The sequence below is a fragment of the Canis lupus genome, chromosome 7, assembly GCF_003254725.2.
Source record: "Canis lupus dingo isolate Sandy chromosome 7, ASM325472v2, whole genome shotgun sequence".
NCBI lineage: Eukaryota > Metazoa > Chordata > Mammalia > Carnivora > Canidae > Canis > Canis lupus.
The window spans coordinates 19604342-19624124 of NC_064249.1; the positions used below are offsets into that span (position 1 = coordinate 19604342).

The 19783-nt window shown below is 35.7% G+C and overlaps 1 protein-coding gene across 10 annotated transcripts in view; it reads left to right on the plus strand.

The window, feature by feature from the left end:
- Nucleotides 1–19783, plus strand: part of PLA2G4A (phospholipase A2 group IVA) — a 151606-nt gene that overhangs the window by 97406 nt on the left and 34417 nt on the right. For all 10 annotated transcript variants that reach the window (XM_025430132.3, XM_025430131.3, XM_035718804.2 and 7 more), the window contains 5 exons: nt 7052–7274; nt 8024–8138; nt 14264–14401; nt 14490–14582; nt 18397–18468. In XM_025430132.3, coding sequence (XP_025285917.1) covers nt 7052–7274; nt 8024–8138; nt 14264–14401; nt 14490–14582; nt 18397–18468 — 641 coding nt within the window. The remainder of the gene's footprint in view (nt 1–7051; nt 7275–8023; nt 8139–14263; nt 14402–14489; nt 14583–18396; nt 18469–19783) is intronic.

Consider the following 19783-nt stretch of genomic DNA (forward strand, 5'->3'; position numbering starts at 1 on the left):
GAATAAGTTTCACTGATTGGCATCTAATTATGAAATTAATCCTTTAAATGTATTTAAGCTCAGCTAAATTTGGATAGAGATGTAAAACGTCTGTACATATGATATTTGTACACTGTAGATTTGCCTTTTCACAAACATTTGTGAAACATGTTCAAAGAACCTCCTATGTACTTTTTTGTTTGCCTAACCCACAGATGTACATTGAAAATCAAATATTAGTTCTTCCTCAGATGTTTCAACTATGAGTGTCACCTTATTACAAAATGTCTGACTTTGACTTACAAGGCTTTTTAATCATTCAGCCATAGTAAAGTTCATCTAGCATACTATACTATATGTGTCTAGCATTTTAAGATTTCTGTACCTTCTCATCCTGAGATGGATCTGAGTTTTTTCATTTTTAACTAAAGAAAATTTGACTCAGAAGCCAAGAGATTTGTCTAATATTGCTAGCAGAATCAACACATAGAGTCAGGCTTTTGATCTTTTAGTCTAGGATTCTTGAAATTAAACCATAGCCTTCTCTTGGACAGCCCTATGTTTTGCATAGAGGTTCATGTATAAAGAATCTATAGTTTCTTAAATATTTTTAATCAGATTCTTTAGCTAAGAAACAAAAATAAAAAAAAGAAACAAAAATTTAGAACTATATTTGCCACCTTCTTTGTATGTACCCTCAAAATGATTTATCTCTTTTGAAAGAAGGGTGTAGCCCATCATTATTCTTTCCCTTGAAGGAAAGAGCAGGCACCTGCCTGTTTAATGAGTAATATGATGGAAAAACTTGGACCCTTAGATTAATTGGCCTCCTCAAACATTTCATTATTACTCTCTGAGTGGTTTTCTTCCTCCGAATTCACATTTGTTAGATCCCTGTGGTCCATCACTGACTAGTACATTGCAAGAAGCTTACTTTCTTAAACTCATTTAATAAAGACAGAGCAGGTATGATTTGGGTTGCTGATCTGAGGATATAAAAGTGTGTTTTTAGGCTTAATTAGAGCTGCAATCATTGCTTTGGTTATGAATTGGGGGCAACATCTTATATTCTCCTGTCAGAGTTCTAAAAACAAGTCCTGCAAAATGTAATTAAGAGCATTTGAAATGTTACAGGCCAATCATTTAACTATCAGAGGCCACATGTTGATATGTACATAAACTTCTGCTCTATCCTTCACTGTCTAATTTCCTCAAGATTAGCCTTCTCTTATTTATTCCATTTCCTTGAAAGCCACTCTCTAAAATCCTTTCAATTGATTTTCACCTAGCAACCACCTAATTTCCAAATATAATGATGTCTTTTGAAGTTCTTTTCCTCCTTGACGTTTTGGTGAAGTCAGAGAAGATGAGGTTGGGGGTTGAGACATTTCACACGGTACCTGTCCCTCTTTCAAATCCCCCTCCTATGCATCTTGGTTTGTATTTCATCCTCTCTAATTGCTCTGTCTGCCATACTGTCTTTACTACTTTCACGTCTTTACTCCTTAATGTGCGCTTTCCTCCAGGACCTCCCTTTTGTTCTGTTCTAGCTACACACCTCTCCCTTGGGAATTTCACCAACTTCTACCATTTCAGTTATTACCACCAATAATTTAGTTCATGGGACTCTAGAACATCCCAAAAGCTAATGAACCAGAAATGGAAAGAAATCTCTTCTGGACAAGACAAATAGCTGTCAGAGAAGAGAATCGATTAAAAGATGACTCAGAGGTCAAGGATAGAGAGAAGTAGTGTATCTTTTAATAGGGTGAAACATCTGTGAACAGCTTAGCTTAGAACTGGGTTTGGAAAGCTTTAGTGATTTTGGCAAGAATCACTGAGGTAAATAAAGAGCACTTTTGAACATGAAATTGCAAATAGAAGTGAATAGAAAATGAAAGGAAAAAGAGTAGGTGGGTAAACCTATTGGAAACTGTTATTTCAAGAAAGGGAATATAGGATTCATATAACTAAGTGTCTTAGTTTTGTTTTCAGAATTTAAGAAACTTTGATATGTTTGTAGAAGTCTGAGTTAAAGGAAACAGTCTTGAAGGTTGGATGGAAGATAAAGAAATAGAGGGTTCATGGATAGAAAGAGATTCAGACAGAGACAGGACAAGACAAGATAAAAAGCACAGGTGAAAGCTCTTCATCGTGGAGAGAAGAGATACTTCCTGAGACAGAAGAAAAGGTGGTCAGGATGATTCATGTTAGTTTTCTCTTGAAAAGTATAGGTGAGATGGTAAAAAAGTTCAAAGGAAGGAATTCGGAAGGACTTGGATAAACAAATTACACTCTTGTGTTGTGTAAGTTTTTATATTCTACTGACACATGACCATTACTTGGCACAAATGAGGTAATACGGAAATATTTGGAGAAACCCTGGACCTCCCAAAAAGTTTTCTGTGATCACAAAAGAGAATTTTATGTAGGACAAAGGCTTCCCTTGTAATGGCCACTACCTTTATGGTGATTACCTCAAATTATTTTTGGATGATACTTGTTATTCATTGCATGTAAGTATTAGCCAACTAGTCAACACAACTTCTCCAGTACAGCTCCCCCAATACAGCTTCATTTGCAGAATCATAAGGTACTATGGGATCTTAACTGCCACTGTGCTCGTATGGTGTTGCCATCCAAAGAGAAATAAGAGCAGCTCTATATCTATAACAGGGTTCAATTCATTAAACTGACTAAAATGGAATTCAATAATGAGAACTTCCAGTTCAATGGTCTGAAAAATTCCTGCAGCACTGAAAAATGAAACAATTTTAGGAGACATTGCCACTTTAGAGGTGATAGACCAAAAGATCAAGATGTAAGTTAGAGAAAATCTGTTTGAGGTGGGAACTTGTTTGTCTTGTTCACTAGGGAGTATCACACATCTAATGACTAAATGAGGATTTGTATAAGTATCTGAATTTTGAGGAGAAAATTAATCTAGAGATTTCTTTAGCCTTATAGGCTCTTCACCTCACAAATGTCAAGGGTCTTCTCAAGTCATTCCAAATTTTAGTTGCTTTTGAGACTTACTTTTGACACTTTTTTAAGCATAGAACTTCTATATGTTTACCCCTAAGGATGCTGATTTGCCAAGGCCTTGGAGGTCAGGCACCAGATATTTTAAAATATTGGCTATGTGATTTGGAAGAAGGGATTGCACTGAGAATTCCTTGTGGAATTTTTTAAAGATTTTATTTATTTGAGAGCATGCATGAGAGAGTGACCACATGAGTTGGGGGAAGGACAAGAGAAGTGGGTGGAGAGGGACAAGCAGACCCTGTACTGAGCATGGAACCGACATAGGCCCTCAATTTCATGATCCTGAGATCATGATCTGAGCTGAAACCAAGAGTCAGATGTTGCTCAACCACCTGAGCCACCCAGGCTCCCCTCCTGGTGGGCTTTTTTTTTTTTTTAAGATTTATTTATTTATTCATGAGAAACAGAGAGAGAGACAGAGAGAGAGAGAGACAGAGACACAGGCAGAGGGAGAAGCAGGCTCCTCACAGGGAGCCTGATATGGGACTCAATCCTGGATCCTGGGATCAGGCCCTGAGCTGAAGGCAGATGCCCAACCACTGAGCCACCCAGGCATCCCTCTCCTTGTGGACTTTTGATATGATTTAGCTGTTAAAATTTCACACTTAGCCTAAAATGCATCATATGGAGAGAATGATGTGTACCATCTTATAAATATGTTGAAAAATTAGAGACAGATATTTTCTGATTTATAGAGAAATAATGTTGAGGATCCTTTCATTTAACTACCTATAGAGACCGTGGCATGTCTAAGACCCTTCATTTTAGCAACTTAATTGGTATAATTAGGAGTCATGTATTGGTAAAGAGATGAAAGTTAATGCTTAACTACAGAGTTGCAAATTGGAGTGATGTTTGCGTGCTTTAGAAGATAGTGTGTCCACAGAAACCAGTCATAGCTGAATCTTTCCTTGGTGAAACCAAGGAAATGAAGAAAGTTATTTAAGGAAAACTGGCCACTGCCTACCACTCCATCTTTAGCTTCACCAAAGCTAAAACTCAGGTATTAAATGTCACCACAATAACATCATAAAAGGTCTGTCCAACTCACACTCGCGAATTCTAAGGAATATGGTGTCATAAATGCTAAGCAAATGGAGAACATTAGCCCAGTGCCAATGGCTGAAATATTCTAGGCCTTTCTGTCTCTGACTAGGGCTTGTATCCTCGAACCAGCCAATTGCTTCATGATAGGGAAAGGATGAGAGAGGGAAAATGGGAGAGAGAGATTCCCCAAAATTAATGAGTTTACTTAAACCTTTAGAGGGCAGAAATGGACTGGCATCCATATACATTTTGACCACTTAAAAAAATCTACCTCTAAAACTGTGGCACAAGTCCTAGCTTTTGAGCAATCCTCCAACCCCAAAGAGAGGATTTGCTTGATTTAAAGCTGATGGCTAACATTGGGAGGAAGGGAAGAGAGGAGAAGGGACTTCAGATCTTGCTGGAGGCAATTCATGGGGCATAGGTAGTTAGTAGAATCATAAATTAATTCATTTAAAGACCAGCTAAATATAGATGAGAAAGGAAGTCTTAAATAATGTCTATGGGATTTGAGTAATTGCATTATTCTGCTGAATATTTGGAAATGACAGCTTCCAAAAGCAGAATGATCATATTATTTCCTTTTTACCTACCTTTTAAAAAAATCATTCTGCAGCTAAATTGATTTCTACTGACATAGTCTGGTTCTTTTCCTTATTTTTTCCAGCTTCTTTAAGGAAGGGATTTAATATATCTTATTATAAAGTAAAACTGGAATGAATCCGATAAAGTAAGTAAATATGTAACTAGAAATTCAATTAAAAATTCTTGCTATAACTTATAGCTCTGAGAAGTGTGAAACAGAGGATTGGGTTTAAGCTTTCCAAAATCCAAGACAAAATCCAAATTATATACAATGTCATAATACAATTTTTAATAAGTTAAGGACAGGTCAATGGCCCATGCAGGTAGAAATTATTCTTGTTAATAAGACCAGTAAATAACTTCTTAATGTTCTCAAAGAATGAAGCATATCCTGAAGAGTTCCAGAACCAGCCACTCAGAGGCTCAAAATGATGTTTTATTTTCCTACTTTTATTATGTTCCTAAGTGTAAAGCAATACATTCCATCAATGTGTACGATTATTGAATAGTATGATGAGGTCCAGAAAATCAAGTCTTTGTTGTCTATCCAGATGAATCATGTGATAGACCTTGGAATAACTACAGGAATGGACAAACCATGTATCTTTCAAACATCCTAAGCTATATTTTTTTTATAGATATTTGGTGATTATACCACACTCAAGTTCAGAGTAAATATTTTCGATTTATCTTTATCACATGTTTCTGGGAAATATTAGGAATCTGATTTATGTATAAAGATCTTCTAAGAATTTTTATTAAAGGCAGCCTGGGTGACTCAGTGGTTTAGCGCCGCCTTCAGCCCAGGGCGTGATCCTGGAGTCCCAGGATCAAGTCCCACGTCGGGCTCTCTGCATGGAGCCTGCTTTTCCCTCTGCCTGTGCCTCTGTCTCTCTCTGTGTCTCTCATGAATAAATAAAAATCTTTAAAAAAAAAGAATTTTTATTAAAAAAATTTTTTTCAGAGCATGTGTTCCATTTTAGGTCTCTCCTCATCCTCCATCTGTTAACTTATAATTATTTTCAATTTGTCTCTAAAGAACTCTGAATCCAATACAAAATTCTAATTTAATGTAAAGAGGAAGTTGTTTGGTGTCTAAGAACTGAAATCTTATTTAGAAGATTTTTAAAAATAACAAAACCTATCAGAGGAGAGGGCACATTTTAAATTCTAATTCTGTTATTAATTGGAGAGCTGTGAACATTATTTATTTAGATTCATCAATCCTCTCTTCATCTTTAAAATAGAAGAATTGAAAGCTATTGTAGGTCTTCAAGGCAACAACTTATATACAGTTAAGCAGCACATGTCTTGAGCATGGCAGGGACTCATCAAGGGTTACTTGTTTCCCCCTCCATGAAGGAAAGATAAATCATTATAGTAGGCATTTTGATTTGAATGTCAAGGAAACAAGAGATTAAATTATGTGCTATTTTCTCTTTGTTTGGATGATGTGATGGATATTTATTTTTTATTTTGTTCTCTCAGTTCAATAGTTCAAAAAACTGTGCTTTCCAAGTGCCAGGCATTGAGGCCAGAAAAAGAGGAATAAGTAAAGTTTTCCCTGCAGGAGTTGATAACTTAGTAAGTGAGGCAGATGAGTAAGTCATACTTCATATTCAGTATGGAGAGCTACAATACTAGAGATATTGGCACACAGGAAGGAGAGTGGTAACTGAATGTTTACTATCTAAATATCAAACACCAAGGTAGTATCTACTGATTTCCAGTATTACTAGAAGTGGTCAGATGGCTGGTAACCAAGAATTTCCATAAGAAAGCATTTACCTTAAAGACTCATTTCTCTCTAGGATTTCACCATCAGATTTGGATGCTCAGAAATTCTGGGATCTAAAATTGGCAAAGCTTAGGATTCTGTCCAAACCACAGTGGACAAAACAAACAAACACACAAAAACACATTTGTCAGGAAAATTAGGCATTCACAATAGGTTAGAAAGCACATTTTCTGACTGTAGATAATCATTAGGGAAAATCAAATTTTCAGATTACTTGAGTAGGATTATATAGTAAATCAGTTTATTTACGTGACTCAAATGTGTTCACCAGTCTCTGATAGTCTAATAGGTATTACCCATTTCCAGAGGCTATACAGTGAACAGTAAGCCCAGTGTGGCATCCTCCTCAGTGGATTGGGCATGGGAAATCCACTGTTTCCTCTGAGACCTCTCTTTTACTTTGCTTCCATTGTAGACCAACTCCTTTCTGATTGATACATTCTTTCCTTTAACAGATTAATATCTTCAATCAGATAATTAACCAACTCTCTCTTCCTTCCTTCCTTTATGTATTTATGACAGAGAGTACCTGCCTTCTTTGGAGACCACTATGTAATGTCCTTTCTCTTCATTAATCATCTTTTGTTTTCTTTACAGGTACATGTCAACCTTATATTCTCACCCTGATTTTCCAGAGAAAGGGCCAGAGGAGATTAATGAAGAGCTAATGAAAAATGTTAGCTACAACCCCCTTTTGCTTCTCACACCACAGAAAGTTAAAAGATATGTTGAGTCTCTATGGAAGAAGAAAAGCTCTGGACAACCTGTCACCTTTACCGATATCTTTGGGATGTTAATAGGAGAAACACTAATTCACAATGTAAGCTATGATTCAACCTGCAGTCCTTTTGATACAAATAGACTTTGTATATCATAATACTTTCATAAAACAAAATGATACATCTTATAAAAGTCACTTGACTCACCTGATCCTATCAACAATGTGTACTGAGTACATACTCCCTGCCAGACGTAACATTTCTACATTTCCAACTAGTTCTTACTCATTCTGTGTAATAGTTTTGATGTAGCGAGGTACTTTTGGGTTCTTTTTCTTTGGAAAAATACACATTTTAACCCTTAACTGCCCACCCCCACGCCCAATGGCAGTCTTTTTAAATAAGGAGATGAATACAAGTAATAATGGTAGAGGAAAAATAGAGGTTGCTGAAAAGAGAGTCAGAAAAGGGAGTGAGTCACAAGAAACAAGCCCATTTGACATATGACAACAGTGTGACACTTCAACTGAAGATAAAGTTGGGGGAGATAAAGTCTGTGCCAGAGAATCTGGGGTCCAGACTCTCTTCTTCATAGCTTCATAGCTGCCAAGTTGTTCTTCATTTCAAATGTAGACATAGCCTTTAAACTTGTGGTTGTTTTTAGAGTGAAGATAATTACCTCCCTAGAGCATACTTTTGTTGTATATTAGGACCCAGAGATTTCTAGAAAAAAATAAGACTTATTTTTATTATAAAAGTTTTAAGTGTCTTGATTGCAAGTACTATTTTAAGTAGCTTCCTATCTGTATCTGTTACTATATTTAAAACCATGTATTTCTTCTGTGGACAGAGAATGAACACTACTTTGAGTAGTCTGAAGGAAAAAGTCAGTTCTGGTCAGTGTCCTCTACCTCTCTTCACCTGTCTCCATGTCAAACCTGATGTTTCAGAGCTAATGTTTGCAGGTACGAAATCTCCTCTTTCAAAACGTTTCCTCGAACCTTTGAACTGTTGGTTTGTCATGATTGTCATTAGAGGAAGTTCATAAGCAATTTTAGTTGTCTGTTTTTGTATATTTTCTGTACCATAAAAACAGTCGAAGATACAAGAAAATATTAAGCTAAATGATTTTCTGATGGTAGAGAATATTCCATGAAATTAGGTACTAATATATCTTCATTTAAATTAGTGAAATAGAAATTATGAAAAAAAGTCCTGACTGTAATCTCAATTTTCATTACTCAGTTCTCAAGGACTTTTAACAAAATAGTGTGTCTCGTGCTTTTAGGCAATGCATATTCTTTTGCTTACTGCTTATATTTTCATTAAATTGGATAACATATGTGATTATCATTAAAAGCACTTTTATAATTTTTATAATACAGTACTTAAAAAGTACGACTCTATACTTGTGGCAGATGAGGAACAAAATGCCCCATTTTGTTAATTCTCAAATGTAAATATTTGTTTCTTCTACAGAAGCTTTGCCTCTTGCTGGGTGCTCTAAAACATGTAACATCATGCTTCTGGGGGCTTTGGCAGTCCTAGTCTGCAGTATGGAAGCATTTCTGACTACAGCTAGTAGGGTTCGTTGTAATTTTAGGAAAAGTACCTCAAGAAAACCAGTCACACCATAAGAAAAAAAAAGTCATTGTGAATGGCATGAAATTAACAGATTTATTTCCAGAAACATTTTGCAATTTTACAAAGTCTCACTTTATTCAACTGACTATTCTGAGGCAAGAATTTTGAATTATTTATAAAAAGCAGTGCACCCGCAATTCATTCATTCAAATGTTTACCAGTTACATTGACTAAAATATCCATTATGCTTATGGCTCAGAAATCACTTATCATATTTATTATCCTATTCAATTTTGCTACAACTCAGGAAGTGAGGTCTTTTCAGCTGTGCTTCATAGAAGAAAAAAACAAAACCTCAGAAAGATTAAATGATTTGTACATTGCCACACAGAAGTAAGTAGCAGAGCTGAGATTTGTTTTCAAAAATCCTTTGTGTTTTTTTTAACATTTTATTTATTTATTTATTTATTTATTTATTTATTTATTTGACAGAGAGAGAGAGAGAGAGAGAGCCCGCACATGCGCACAAGCAGCGAGAGTAGCAAACAGAGGGAGAGGGAGCAGGGAACCCAATACTGGGCTCGATCCCAAGAACCAGGGATCATCACCTGAGCCAAAGGCAGGCACTTAACTGACTGAGCCACCCAGGCACCCTTCCTTTGTTCTTTTTATTAAAATATTAGCTTCTCTGGTTACTGACTATGTAAAATATAGTATGCCAGGTGCTAAGCATGAACCCCCCTCCCCCAGCACAGTATATTGCCTCTGTTCTATCAGACCTTATAATCTAGGAAATTTACCATAATTATTAAAGAATTTAAGGCACAAGGAAGAAGTTACTATGCATTATTCCTGTGACTAAGTTACATGACATCTGTTAGTCTGTTTCCACATCTGTTAAATAAGGATGAGACTGTCATAGTGTTTCTATAGATAAATGATATGAAGTATGCAAAGTACATAAAACACTGGCAGGCCCGAATTAAGGTTAAGTAAATCTTAAAAATTTAGTGCTCTATGAAATCTATATGAGAAATCAGAGGTCTGGATCTTAACTACAAATAGGTTTTCTATATAAAAGGCAAATTTAATTATTGGATGAGGATAAGGCGTAGATTAGGAGTCTAGGATAACCATGGCATGCTCAGCATTAATAAAGAGCAAGATCTTGATTGTAATGTTTTTAGAGAGAATTGAAATTTTTGCATACAAGAAAAGTAAGTGCCATGAGGAAATTGACTTTGTTTTGTTTTTGCTTTCCTATAGCTATTGTTTTGTGAGGTCTTGGAATGTTTGCAGATAGGTTGATAAATCCTACTAGTATGCTTGTCAAATATGTGCATAGCCAAATAAGCCATTTTACCCCAAAAGCATTATGATATGGTCAAACAAGCCCTAGACTAATTTGAAAGTCTTGTTTTAAAGCTGAAATACCTTGGTAGGCCATTTAATCTCTCTGATTTTTATTTTCTTCATTATTTAAAAAAAAAAAGATGGTATTAGTAAATATCAGATTTATCTAACAAAACTATTAAGACAATCACATGAAGTAGGCAGAAGATGACACATCATAAAGAGACAAAATATGATAGTGTCACTACTATCGTTAAGATTGTTAGGACATTTTCATAGTCACCTTTTTTTATTCTGAACTTTGAGGCCAGTAGCCTATTCTCAATGGAAAATCTGATCATAATCATTAAGGAAGAAGTAATTTTAGATTCCCCTAGAGTGGGAAAGGCTGTTTTATGTTCAGCTAGTAACCTTCTGACCTCGATGTGTCTGATTTGGGCCATCTGCCTAATTACGATATTGTTACTGAGATGAGAGATACACCATTAACCTTCATTGTGAAGCTTTTATGATAAGGAGGTTCAAAGCTCTGTCTTCCAACAGAGTTGGACAAAGCCATCAAGCATTAGTTATATGGATCTTGTACCCAGATAAGATATTCAAAGATGTTATGTTATGAAGGTTCAAGTAGCTTGGGTTATTGAGGGGAGGTGGGGGAAGAGCCATGTCTATACTTTATTCCTTTAAAGTTTGCTCAGATTAAAAATAGATATTCAGGGGGAAAATAGCTGCAATATTATCTGAATAATATTTTTAAATGTCAAAGAACCAAATTATCTTAGCTTACAAAAGTTTTATCAACTTTGTTTCACAATATCAGAGAATGTTTTTCTTCCCTTCAGAATAGTTTTAAACATTTTCTTCTTTTGAAGATTTTAAACAAATAAACATTAGATGTTTAAACTGTCAAATATTTTTGCCTCCTTCACTTACTACATTGCTTTCATTTTTACGTTTCCATTGGTCAGTAAATTGCATTTACTGAGCACAACTTAGAGAACTCCACATCATGTTAAATTCTTTGACAGACTATAAGAGTAGATATATAGTATTATATAGTATTGTATATATAGTATTCAGGAAAGTTATAATCCCATTAACAAGACAAAAATAAAACATGAAAAATGAATGAGCCATACACATAGCATATTACGATCTATTAAAGTGTGTAGAACCGACATGAGAGTAAGATATCATAGACATTTAGTCCAGTCATAAGGACTTCAGGTGGATAATGGAACTCAGATTTCCTTTGAACATACATGGGTCTATCAAGAGAGATGAATAGTTCTTGTTGTGTGAAATACCATGAGAAAATACTCAGAAGGGGAGCCCAAAGTATGTTTTTGAGAGCAGTAAAAAGAAATTGGCCTTATTATGAGTGGGTGAAGGTGGGTGGTGCATTTGGGAAAATTATTAGTGCCAAATTATAAAAAGATCTGAATTCCAGGGAGAAATCTTTTTATTCAGTTATAATGATAATGGGAAATATTTTGATGTTTGGGGGCAGGACAATAAATTTTTTAAGTAGTGTTTTGGGAGGAAAAAAGCACTTTGGTGATTCATATGGGTAGATTAGCAAGGAAAGAAGCTGGAAGCACCACTATCACTCTGCTTTTGTAAGTGAGTGAGTGATGTGATGTCAGTTTAAAAAATTCCTTTTTGGGGCTCTAATAGTGTACGGAAATAGGTAAGATAGACTGGGAGGAAGGATAAGGAGTTCCTTTCCAGATAAGCATAGTGGGATGTGATGACATTGTGTCTAAGCTTAAATGCGCAACAGGAAGTTGGAAATGAGTAGATGGAGGTACAGGAGAGAGATTCAAGTTTGAAATGTACGAGTCAACAGCAAAAGGAATAGTCACATACTCGTATGGTGAGTCCTTCAGTAAAGACTAGAGCGCAATCTCACCTTGAGAATGTCTGTAATTACTGTGTGCACGCACCATAGCATTAATAAGGAAGAGATTACTCGAGAAATTATTGTTTCAGTACCCAAGATAAGGGGATGAAATTCAGAGATGGGAAATTACTTGTAGTGATACAGAAATTTTCCTAGCAGCCTCTGATTCATTGCTAGTCATGTCTCAATACCTCCATGTAAATCATTATAAAGCATACCACTTTCCGATGAAAGGTATGTGTGCCACTTGGCTTTGATTTGAAATGAATTATAATGTGTTCTCATCCCAACTGTGATTTCATAACTTCCTTCACGAAAGTAGAATGTTATGATCTGCCACTGAGTAAACAATAAATAGACACCCACAATCCCTTTTCTAAAACGTTGGCGATAGGTGTTTTGGAATTCAGAATATTTTAGATTTTAAAGCTATGTTATATAATATATAACATTATATATAATGTTATATAATACCCTCCCGCTCAGATTTCATAGTCAAATAGAGTAATTTCCTTAATAGAATGTGTCAATATTCATATTTAGTGAGATAAATAAAACCTAAGTCTTGCATCATTTCAAGACTCTTTTTTTTTTTTTTTTCCTGCTGAATGAAGTCAGGTCAGATTTTACCACCAAATGAATAGCAGAAAAAAGCTAGGGGAATTTCGAGTCATTTGGATTTTGGATTGTTTGGATAGACATGTAATAATTTCAGAAGGGAAGGGAGGGGATAAAGGAGAGCAGAGAGTTATGGGTTAGGCAAGAGTGGATGGTGGTGAGACTTTACAGAGGGTGGCCAACAAAACTGGATCTTGAACTAAAGGTTGAGAAGGAGCAAGCCTTGTGATCACATAAGGTAATAGAGAGCATAAAAGTATGGAGGTATCATTGAACTTTCTCTTTGAGGAACATTAAGAAGACTTGTGTGGCTCAAGGAGAAAGAAGAGCAAGACCAACATTATGGGAGATTGGTTAGGATGTGAGGTCAGGGAGCACCAGCCGGACCATCTTGAAGCCTTGTTGACCATATTTTTATGTTCAGTATAATGGGAAGTCATTAGAAATCTTTCAGCTGGCATTAGTGTGCTGTGATTTCTATTTTTAAAAATTCATTCTTGCTCCAAGTATCAAAAATATAGGGAAATAGAGAAGAGATGTTTTAGAAGACTATGGCGGAGATCCAGGGAGGAAAGTATGGCACTTGTGCCAGTAGGGTACAAATGGCTGGTTGATCCATGGTGGAGAAATGGGTAAGCAGCCTGTTTCTAACCATATCTGGTAAGAGAGTCTATAGAACTTGAGTTTTTGTATGGAGGATAAAAAGGGAAAAGAACTGTCAAGAATAAAGTCTGAATAGGGGTATAACTATCTGCAAAGTAGTACCATTTACCAGGCAAGGGGGACTGAGAGTAGCAAGTGTAGGACGTGGGAATCAGAAACCAGGAATTCTTTTTGGATGCCTAATTAGATGTAGTGATAGCCATGGATATACATGAAATCTAATAGTAGCTACCATTTGTAGACTGATTAAAATGTGCTATGCCCTCTTCTAAGTTGTTTACATTTCTTAACTCACTAGCTTTTCAAAACAATTCTACAATCTCCTGATTTTATTCATACTCTGTAGATTAGAGGACTAAAACTTGGAGAACACAAGTAACCTAACAAAGGTTGCATAGTTGGTAAGCAGCAAAATGGGATTTGAACCCAGGGCTCTGGCTCTATAGCCTCTACTTCTAGAAAGTATGCCTTTTGACCCTATTGCAGGTAGTTCTTGAGACACTCAGCATACGAACTTTGCATTATAATCTTGAGTCAGGATAATGGTTAATAAGCAAAATTAAAGAAAGATGAAGAAAAGGCAAATGTTGGAGAACACTTTCTTCCATTTTCATAGTCTGCTTGCATTATCATAGTTTAACTTCTATCTCCTTCATGGATTTTACAATTGAATTAGCAATTTTCTGTTTTCCATTCTTTAGAATTAAGATGGACTTCATGAAAGAAGCTTTTAAATGCAAAAGATGTTCAGTTTGTACAAATTGGAAGGGATCCTTTTGCATTTTCATCTCAATAAGCTCTTTTCCCCCAGCCTCTATACAGTGCTATATACATAAAAGACATTTGGTTAATTTTTAAAAAATATTTTAAATAAATGAAAATAATCAAGGCATTGTTGGAAGTGATCTTTGGGTGCATTTCTGTAGTATTTTCCTACTAATGGATTGCACTTTTTAAAAATGTTTTCAGATTGGGTTGAATTCAGTCCATATGAGATCGGCATGGCTAAATATGGTACTTTTATGGCCCCTGACTTATTTGGAAGCAAATTTTTTATGGGAACAGTTGTGAAGAAATATGAAGAAAACCCCTTGCATTTCTTAATGGGTAAGTCATCAAAAACTACCATTTGTTTGCTTGACTGTTTTAAATCTTGGTGCAGTCTAAGTTATTCACCATTCTTGCTTGGTTTTAGGTGTGTGGGGCAGTGCCTTTTCTATATTGTTCAACAGAGTCTTGGGAGTGTCTGGCTCACAAAATAAAGGTTCTACAATGGAAGAAGAATTAGGTATTGTAAAAACATGTTTCTATTGATCATATTTGTGCTAAACTGATAAATTTTAACATGCCTGATTTTAATTAGTAAATTAAATCATCATTAAGATTGCAGTTGTCCTAACGTTACCAATAACTTGGTTAAGTCAACTTAAATATTTCCTAGGAATCATCTGTATATTACTTCTTAAGTATTATTCTGACATTGAGGTTTTGAAATTCATAAAAACTATTGATTCCTAAGAATTTTTAACTAGAGCATCTTCATTCCCCTTAGTCATCATATATCTAAATATGCTATCTGTATTCAAGATATTCCTTTTATCAAATAGAATTTGCTTTTCAAAGATTAGATTCATCAGCAGTTGAACACAGGATGACACCTAAATTCATGCTTGCCTGCTCATTTACCGCTTAAATACTAGCTTGTTAGAATTCTGTTGGCTTCCTTTGGCTAAGTCATACCAAAAAGGAGGAAAGAGTATTTCAAATTCCATCTAGTAAATGAACACTAATGATTTTCTTTAAGTCGAACTCAATGGCCCATAATAAATTAAAAAATAATATTTACAAAACTTGAAAAAGTAGACAGACTGAACTGAGAACCAGCAGTTTTCATTCATTGTAAGATGAATGACAGGAACATCAGTTTTCGTGGTTGAGTAAATTTGACTCAAAGCAAACAAAATGAAACATACGTTCGGTGTCTTCCAAATGCCTTGCCAGCTGTTTCCTTATGGCTATTTTGTCTGGCAGTAGGAAGAAGCAGTGATTGCTAAATCTGAATTTGGAACCAACCCAGCAGTGGCTGGGGAGGAGGGTCCTGTAGATAATCAGCACATGACCTACCAACTACCTCCCGTCTGTCTGTGAAGCATCACACGTCTGTGTGAGGAGAGAGTTCACAGAATAGTATCAGTGACTTTTTCAACAATCAATTCAGTTGAAGAATACTTGCATGTAAAAAACTTAATGTAGACTTTTTTTTTCTGACAAGGTGCCCTTAGTTTTTTCAGGAAGTGACAATTGATTTAAGTAAGCTTTATATGAAAAAAAAAACACACAATTGTAACATTAATTAATACACTACAAAGTGGCTTATAAGTAGTGTTATCATTCCTCCTGTAAAAGCCATTTTAGCTATTGCACATTAAGCAAACAGCAATTTTCCATAGTCCTTAATATTTTCTTCAATAGTATCAATTGTATTTTGGGGGGGTCGTTCTTCATAAAGTAGTGAAGAAGTGATCTTCCGAATGCCTTAGAGCCAAAGATTTTAAAATAAAAATAAAAACAGTAAAGAAAGCACTTTGTGCTTGAACTTTCTCCTGTCCTCTGAGTGGCACTCCGTTAACAAGCAGCCAAGGCAGATGGAACTCTGGAGCTTGCTCCAGCTGGAACTACAGAGCCCCATTCTCAGGAGGAGCTATGAGGCCAAGAGTATATTGCTGAAATGCTCTGACTTGACTTTTTTTAATGAACGTTACACCCCACATGAATAAATACCCTGTTCTCCATTCTAATTTTATGGAAATCACTAACTCTTCTCAAAAATTTGTAAAGATTTCAGAAGAAAAGGGATAAAGAACAGACGGAGCACTTGTTACGGGACTTGTTTCTCTGTGATTCCTCTCTGTTGAATAATCCAGATAAACCTAGGGCTTGTTATTTTTTTCCTCCTATGGCAGGAAGAGAATAGGGCTGAAATAACAGATCTGAGGTGGGCGAGACAATGGCTGAAGGCCAAGGAAAAGGACAGTGTTTATACTAAATAATCTTCAGAATATTCTTTGTTGTGAGATGTTTCCTTTGGGGCCCGTGGTTTGGCAGCTTATTCACTTGTCCTGTGTGTCAGACTAAGGGGGAATATTGTGCACTTGAGATCCAGTAGCCAGAAGGATCCATGTTACCTCAGATGAGGTAAGGGTTTCCAGAAATGAGACCAGAGAGGTGACTGAGGGGAATCTGAAGATGCCTGGTGACTCTTTTCATCCATCAGCTCCCCAAAGTTTACCCTTTAAAGGGAGGCTCAAAGGTGGTTTCTGTATGTGCTTCCTCCCTTCTGAAGAAAGACATTATAGTATATTGGACCATAATCCGATAACTCTAAATGAAATTCTTTACATTCTCAAGGAATTTTGAATATGAGCAATCTGTGCTCTTGAACAGATGAAGTCAAATGTTATACCATAGGGATGGAAAATAAATACATTCAAATATTTAGCTATCTCTTGAAAATATCTTTATAAAAGAATATTTTGGTGAACCTTGTTTTTTGTGAACCATTTTCTTAAATGATAGTATCAAAAATGACCCAAAAAGAGAGAGAGAAGAAAAACTTACTTGCAGAAAGAGAATTTTGTTCTGCTAAATACATACAGGACCAGAGACACATCTACTGTATAGGAAACCTAGAGCAGATCATTTCTTAACACCACCCCTCTTCTACACAACAAAACTACTTTCTGTAATAGTCATGAAATGAAATGAAGATTAAGCCGAGAACATGATCTTTTATTGAATTTCATATGTGTAACCATGCCAGTAAAATTAAATAAATCTAAAAATTAAAATGACTACCTCAAGCATTTAAAACCCTTTCATTATATACCCTCAGTCATTCATATATATGACATTTACGCAGGTATGATAAATATATGCAGAGTAATATGGGGGAACTAAGTGTTATACATGTATTTCTCTAAGTTTGGAGCCCTCAAATTACTGTGTCACTGAAAATTATAAATTTAGAGTCCGTTTCTCTGAGTTCAGAGCCTTAAAATGACTCTATCAGTGAAAATTATAAATTTAGAGTCAGTTTTTTAAGACCAAAAAAAATTCTATTGACTAATCAAAGAAAAAATTCATTGTAGAGAAAGTGGTTTCATGTAAGTATCCAAAGAAAGTTTGATTTTTCTACAAATGCTGATGTTAAGAATGATCTGTATGCTCCATAGTTTAGGTAATTTTTACTTGAAAAAAAAACGAGTTATTATGTGGATTTTACTCTTATCTTTGTTTTAAGTGTTAAGGATCTGTGGTTTCTATTTTAGTTTTTATAACTACCCTTTTAATATATTCTGAGGAAGTACAAATTCTTTTTTTTTAAGATTTATTTATTTATTTATTTATTTATTATTTATTTATTTATGATAGACATAGAGAGAGAGAGAGAGAGAGAGAGAGAGGCAGAGACACAGGCAGAGGGAGAAGCAGGCTCCATGCCGGGAGCCTGACGTGGGACTCGATCCCGGGACTCCAGGATCGCGCCCTGAGCCAAAGGCAGGCGCTAAACCGCTGAGCCACCCAGGGATCCCCAGAAGTACAAATTCTTGACTCCAATAGGCACATTTCAACAACTTTCAGGATTATTGAAAATCAAAAGATACCTTATATTAGTAGCTTTCATTCATTTTAAAGGAATTGTTCTGTAGTTCCCCTGTGGATTTTGGTTTTACCCTACATTTACCCTCCTAAACACCACTTAAACATATTTAATTGAAGAAATATATACCTTTTTGATATAAAAAGGAGCCTCCTATAATTAAGTTATTTTGTCAGGATTAAGATAAACATTTTTTCCCTTTAAATAATGAATGAATAGCTTTAAACTAATTTTTCCTGCCCTAAGACATTTTGTTTTTCAATGAGAAATTTGAAAATACTAGTGAAACTATAAATTTCGGGACTAAATTGTTCAAAATTAACACTAGTGAACTTGGTAGATCTCACTTGGTGGTTTTTCTGAGATTACTTCCTTACAGTAAATTTAATTGTGAGTCTTGACACCTGAAATCCTTCAACTGTTTTGATTTTTTTCCCCACAGAAAATATTACCGCAGAGCATATTGTGAGTAATGACAGCTCAGATAGCGATGATGAAACACAAGAACCCAAAGGTAAGAGGATCTTCTCTGGCAGAAGTCCATTTGCATAGAAGAAATGCATGTTGTGTCTGATTCTCTCACTCAAGGTGCTAATGGTAATCTCTGCTCTCCGAGCAATATAGAACTGTAGCTTTCTGTTCACTGAAAGAATTGATACTATGTGTGTAATAAAATATGCAACACATAAATATCCCTTATGTTTTTCTTTTTAAGACCTCAAACTATTATCCATGGAACAAATGGAGAATAAACTGGAATGGTAGAAATAACAAATTCTAAGTCCAGTTAGAGCACCAGGCTTCTTGGCATGAAAATTGTGACATGGGAGCATTTTTCTTTGGCTTTAAAACTTAAAATTTCATCCTTAAAAATCCTATTATTGATGAAGTATCATGTGAAAAATTATTCTCACTTCATTACTGAGCTTTATCCCATTGTCAGCAATCCATCTCTTAGGAAGAGATCAGTGATGAAGTGGGATAGAATTATGAAGAACTTTTTTTTTTTTAATTTTTATTTATTTATGATAGTCACAGAGAGAGAGAGGCAGAGACACAGGCAGAGGGAGAAGCAGGCTCCATGCACCGGGAGCCCGACGTGGGATTCGATCCCGGGTCTCCAGGATCGCGCCCTGGGCCAAAGGCAGGCGCTAAACCGCTGCGCCACCCAGGGATCCCTATGAAGAACTTTTTATTGTATATGTTATTTATAAGTGTGAATGAGTTCTTTCACATTTTGACAAGGCAGTTTTTGGCTTGGTGTGGATCACCGTATCAGGGATGAAGCCTGGGCAGGGATAAGGTGAGGATCAGGGGGATATTTATAGCAAATGTTAGGTGGTCAAATTAACCCCTGGGTAAACATCCTGTGATAGTTTGAATATGATTATTTAGATTTTAGAAGACACTAGATGCTTTCTTGCTCTAAATTTCATGAATCCCTCCAGCCATGGTGTAGATATTGGAAAAGCCTGTTTTATCCTTGCTGAATCAACATTAAAATTAAAATTCTCTTTTCACAGCTGGGCTGTGACTCCCTCATAAGATAAGTTTGTGTAAACTAGAGGGAAAGTACCTTCTCTGGGAAATGCAGCTACACAAGCTCACAGCATGGCTAGCGTGTAGTTTCTTGTAAAATTAATAATAGTAATAATAATAACCCTTCCCTGGGCACAAAATTTTCGACCAGGCACAAGATTTGAGCACTGCTCATGGTCTCCTCTTCAATCCCTGTTGGCCCACTGTCTCGCTGTTTCATGCTGGAAAGTCAGTCCTAATTCTGGCTCCTTCTTATTTTTAACTTTAATTTTTTTAGTCATTCAGGTCTT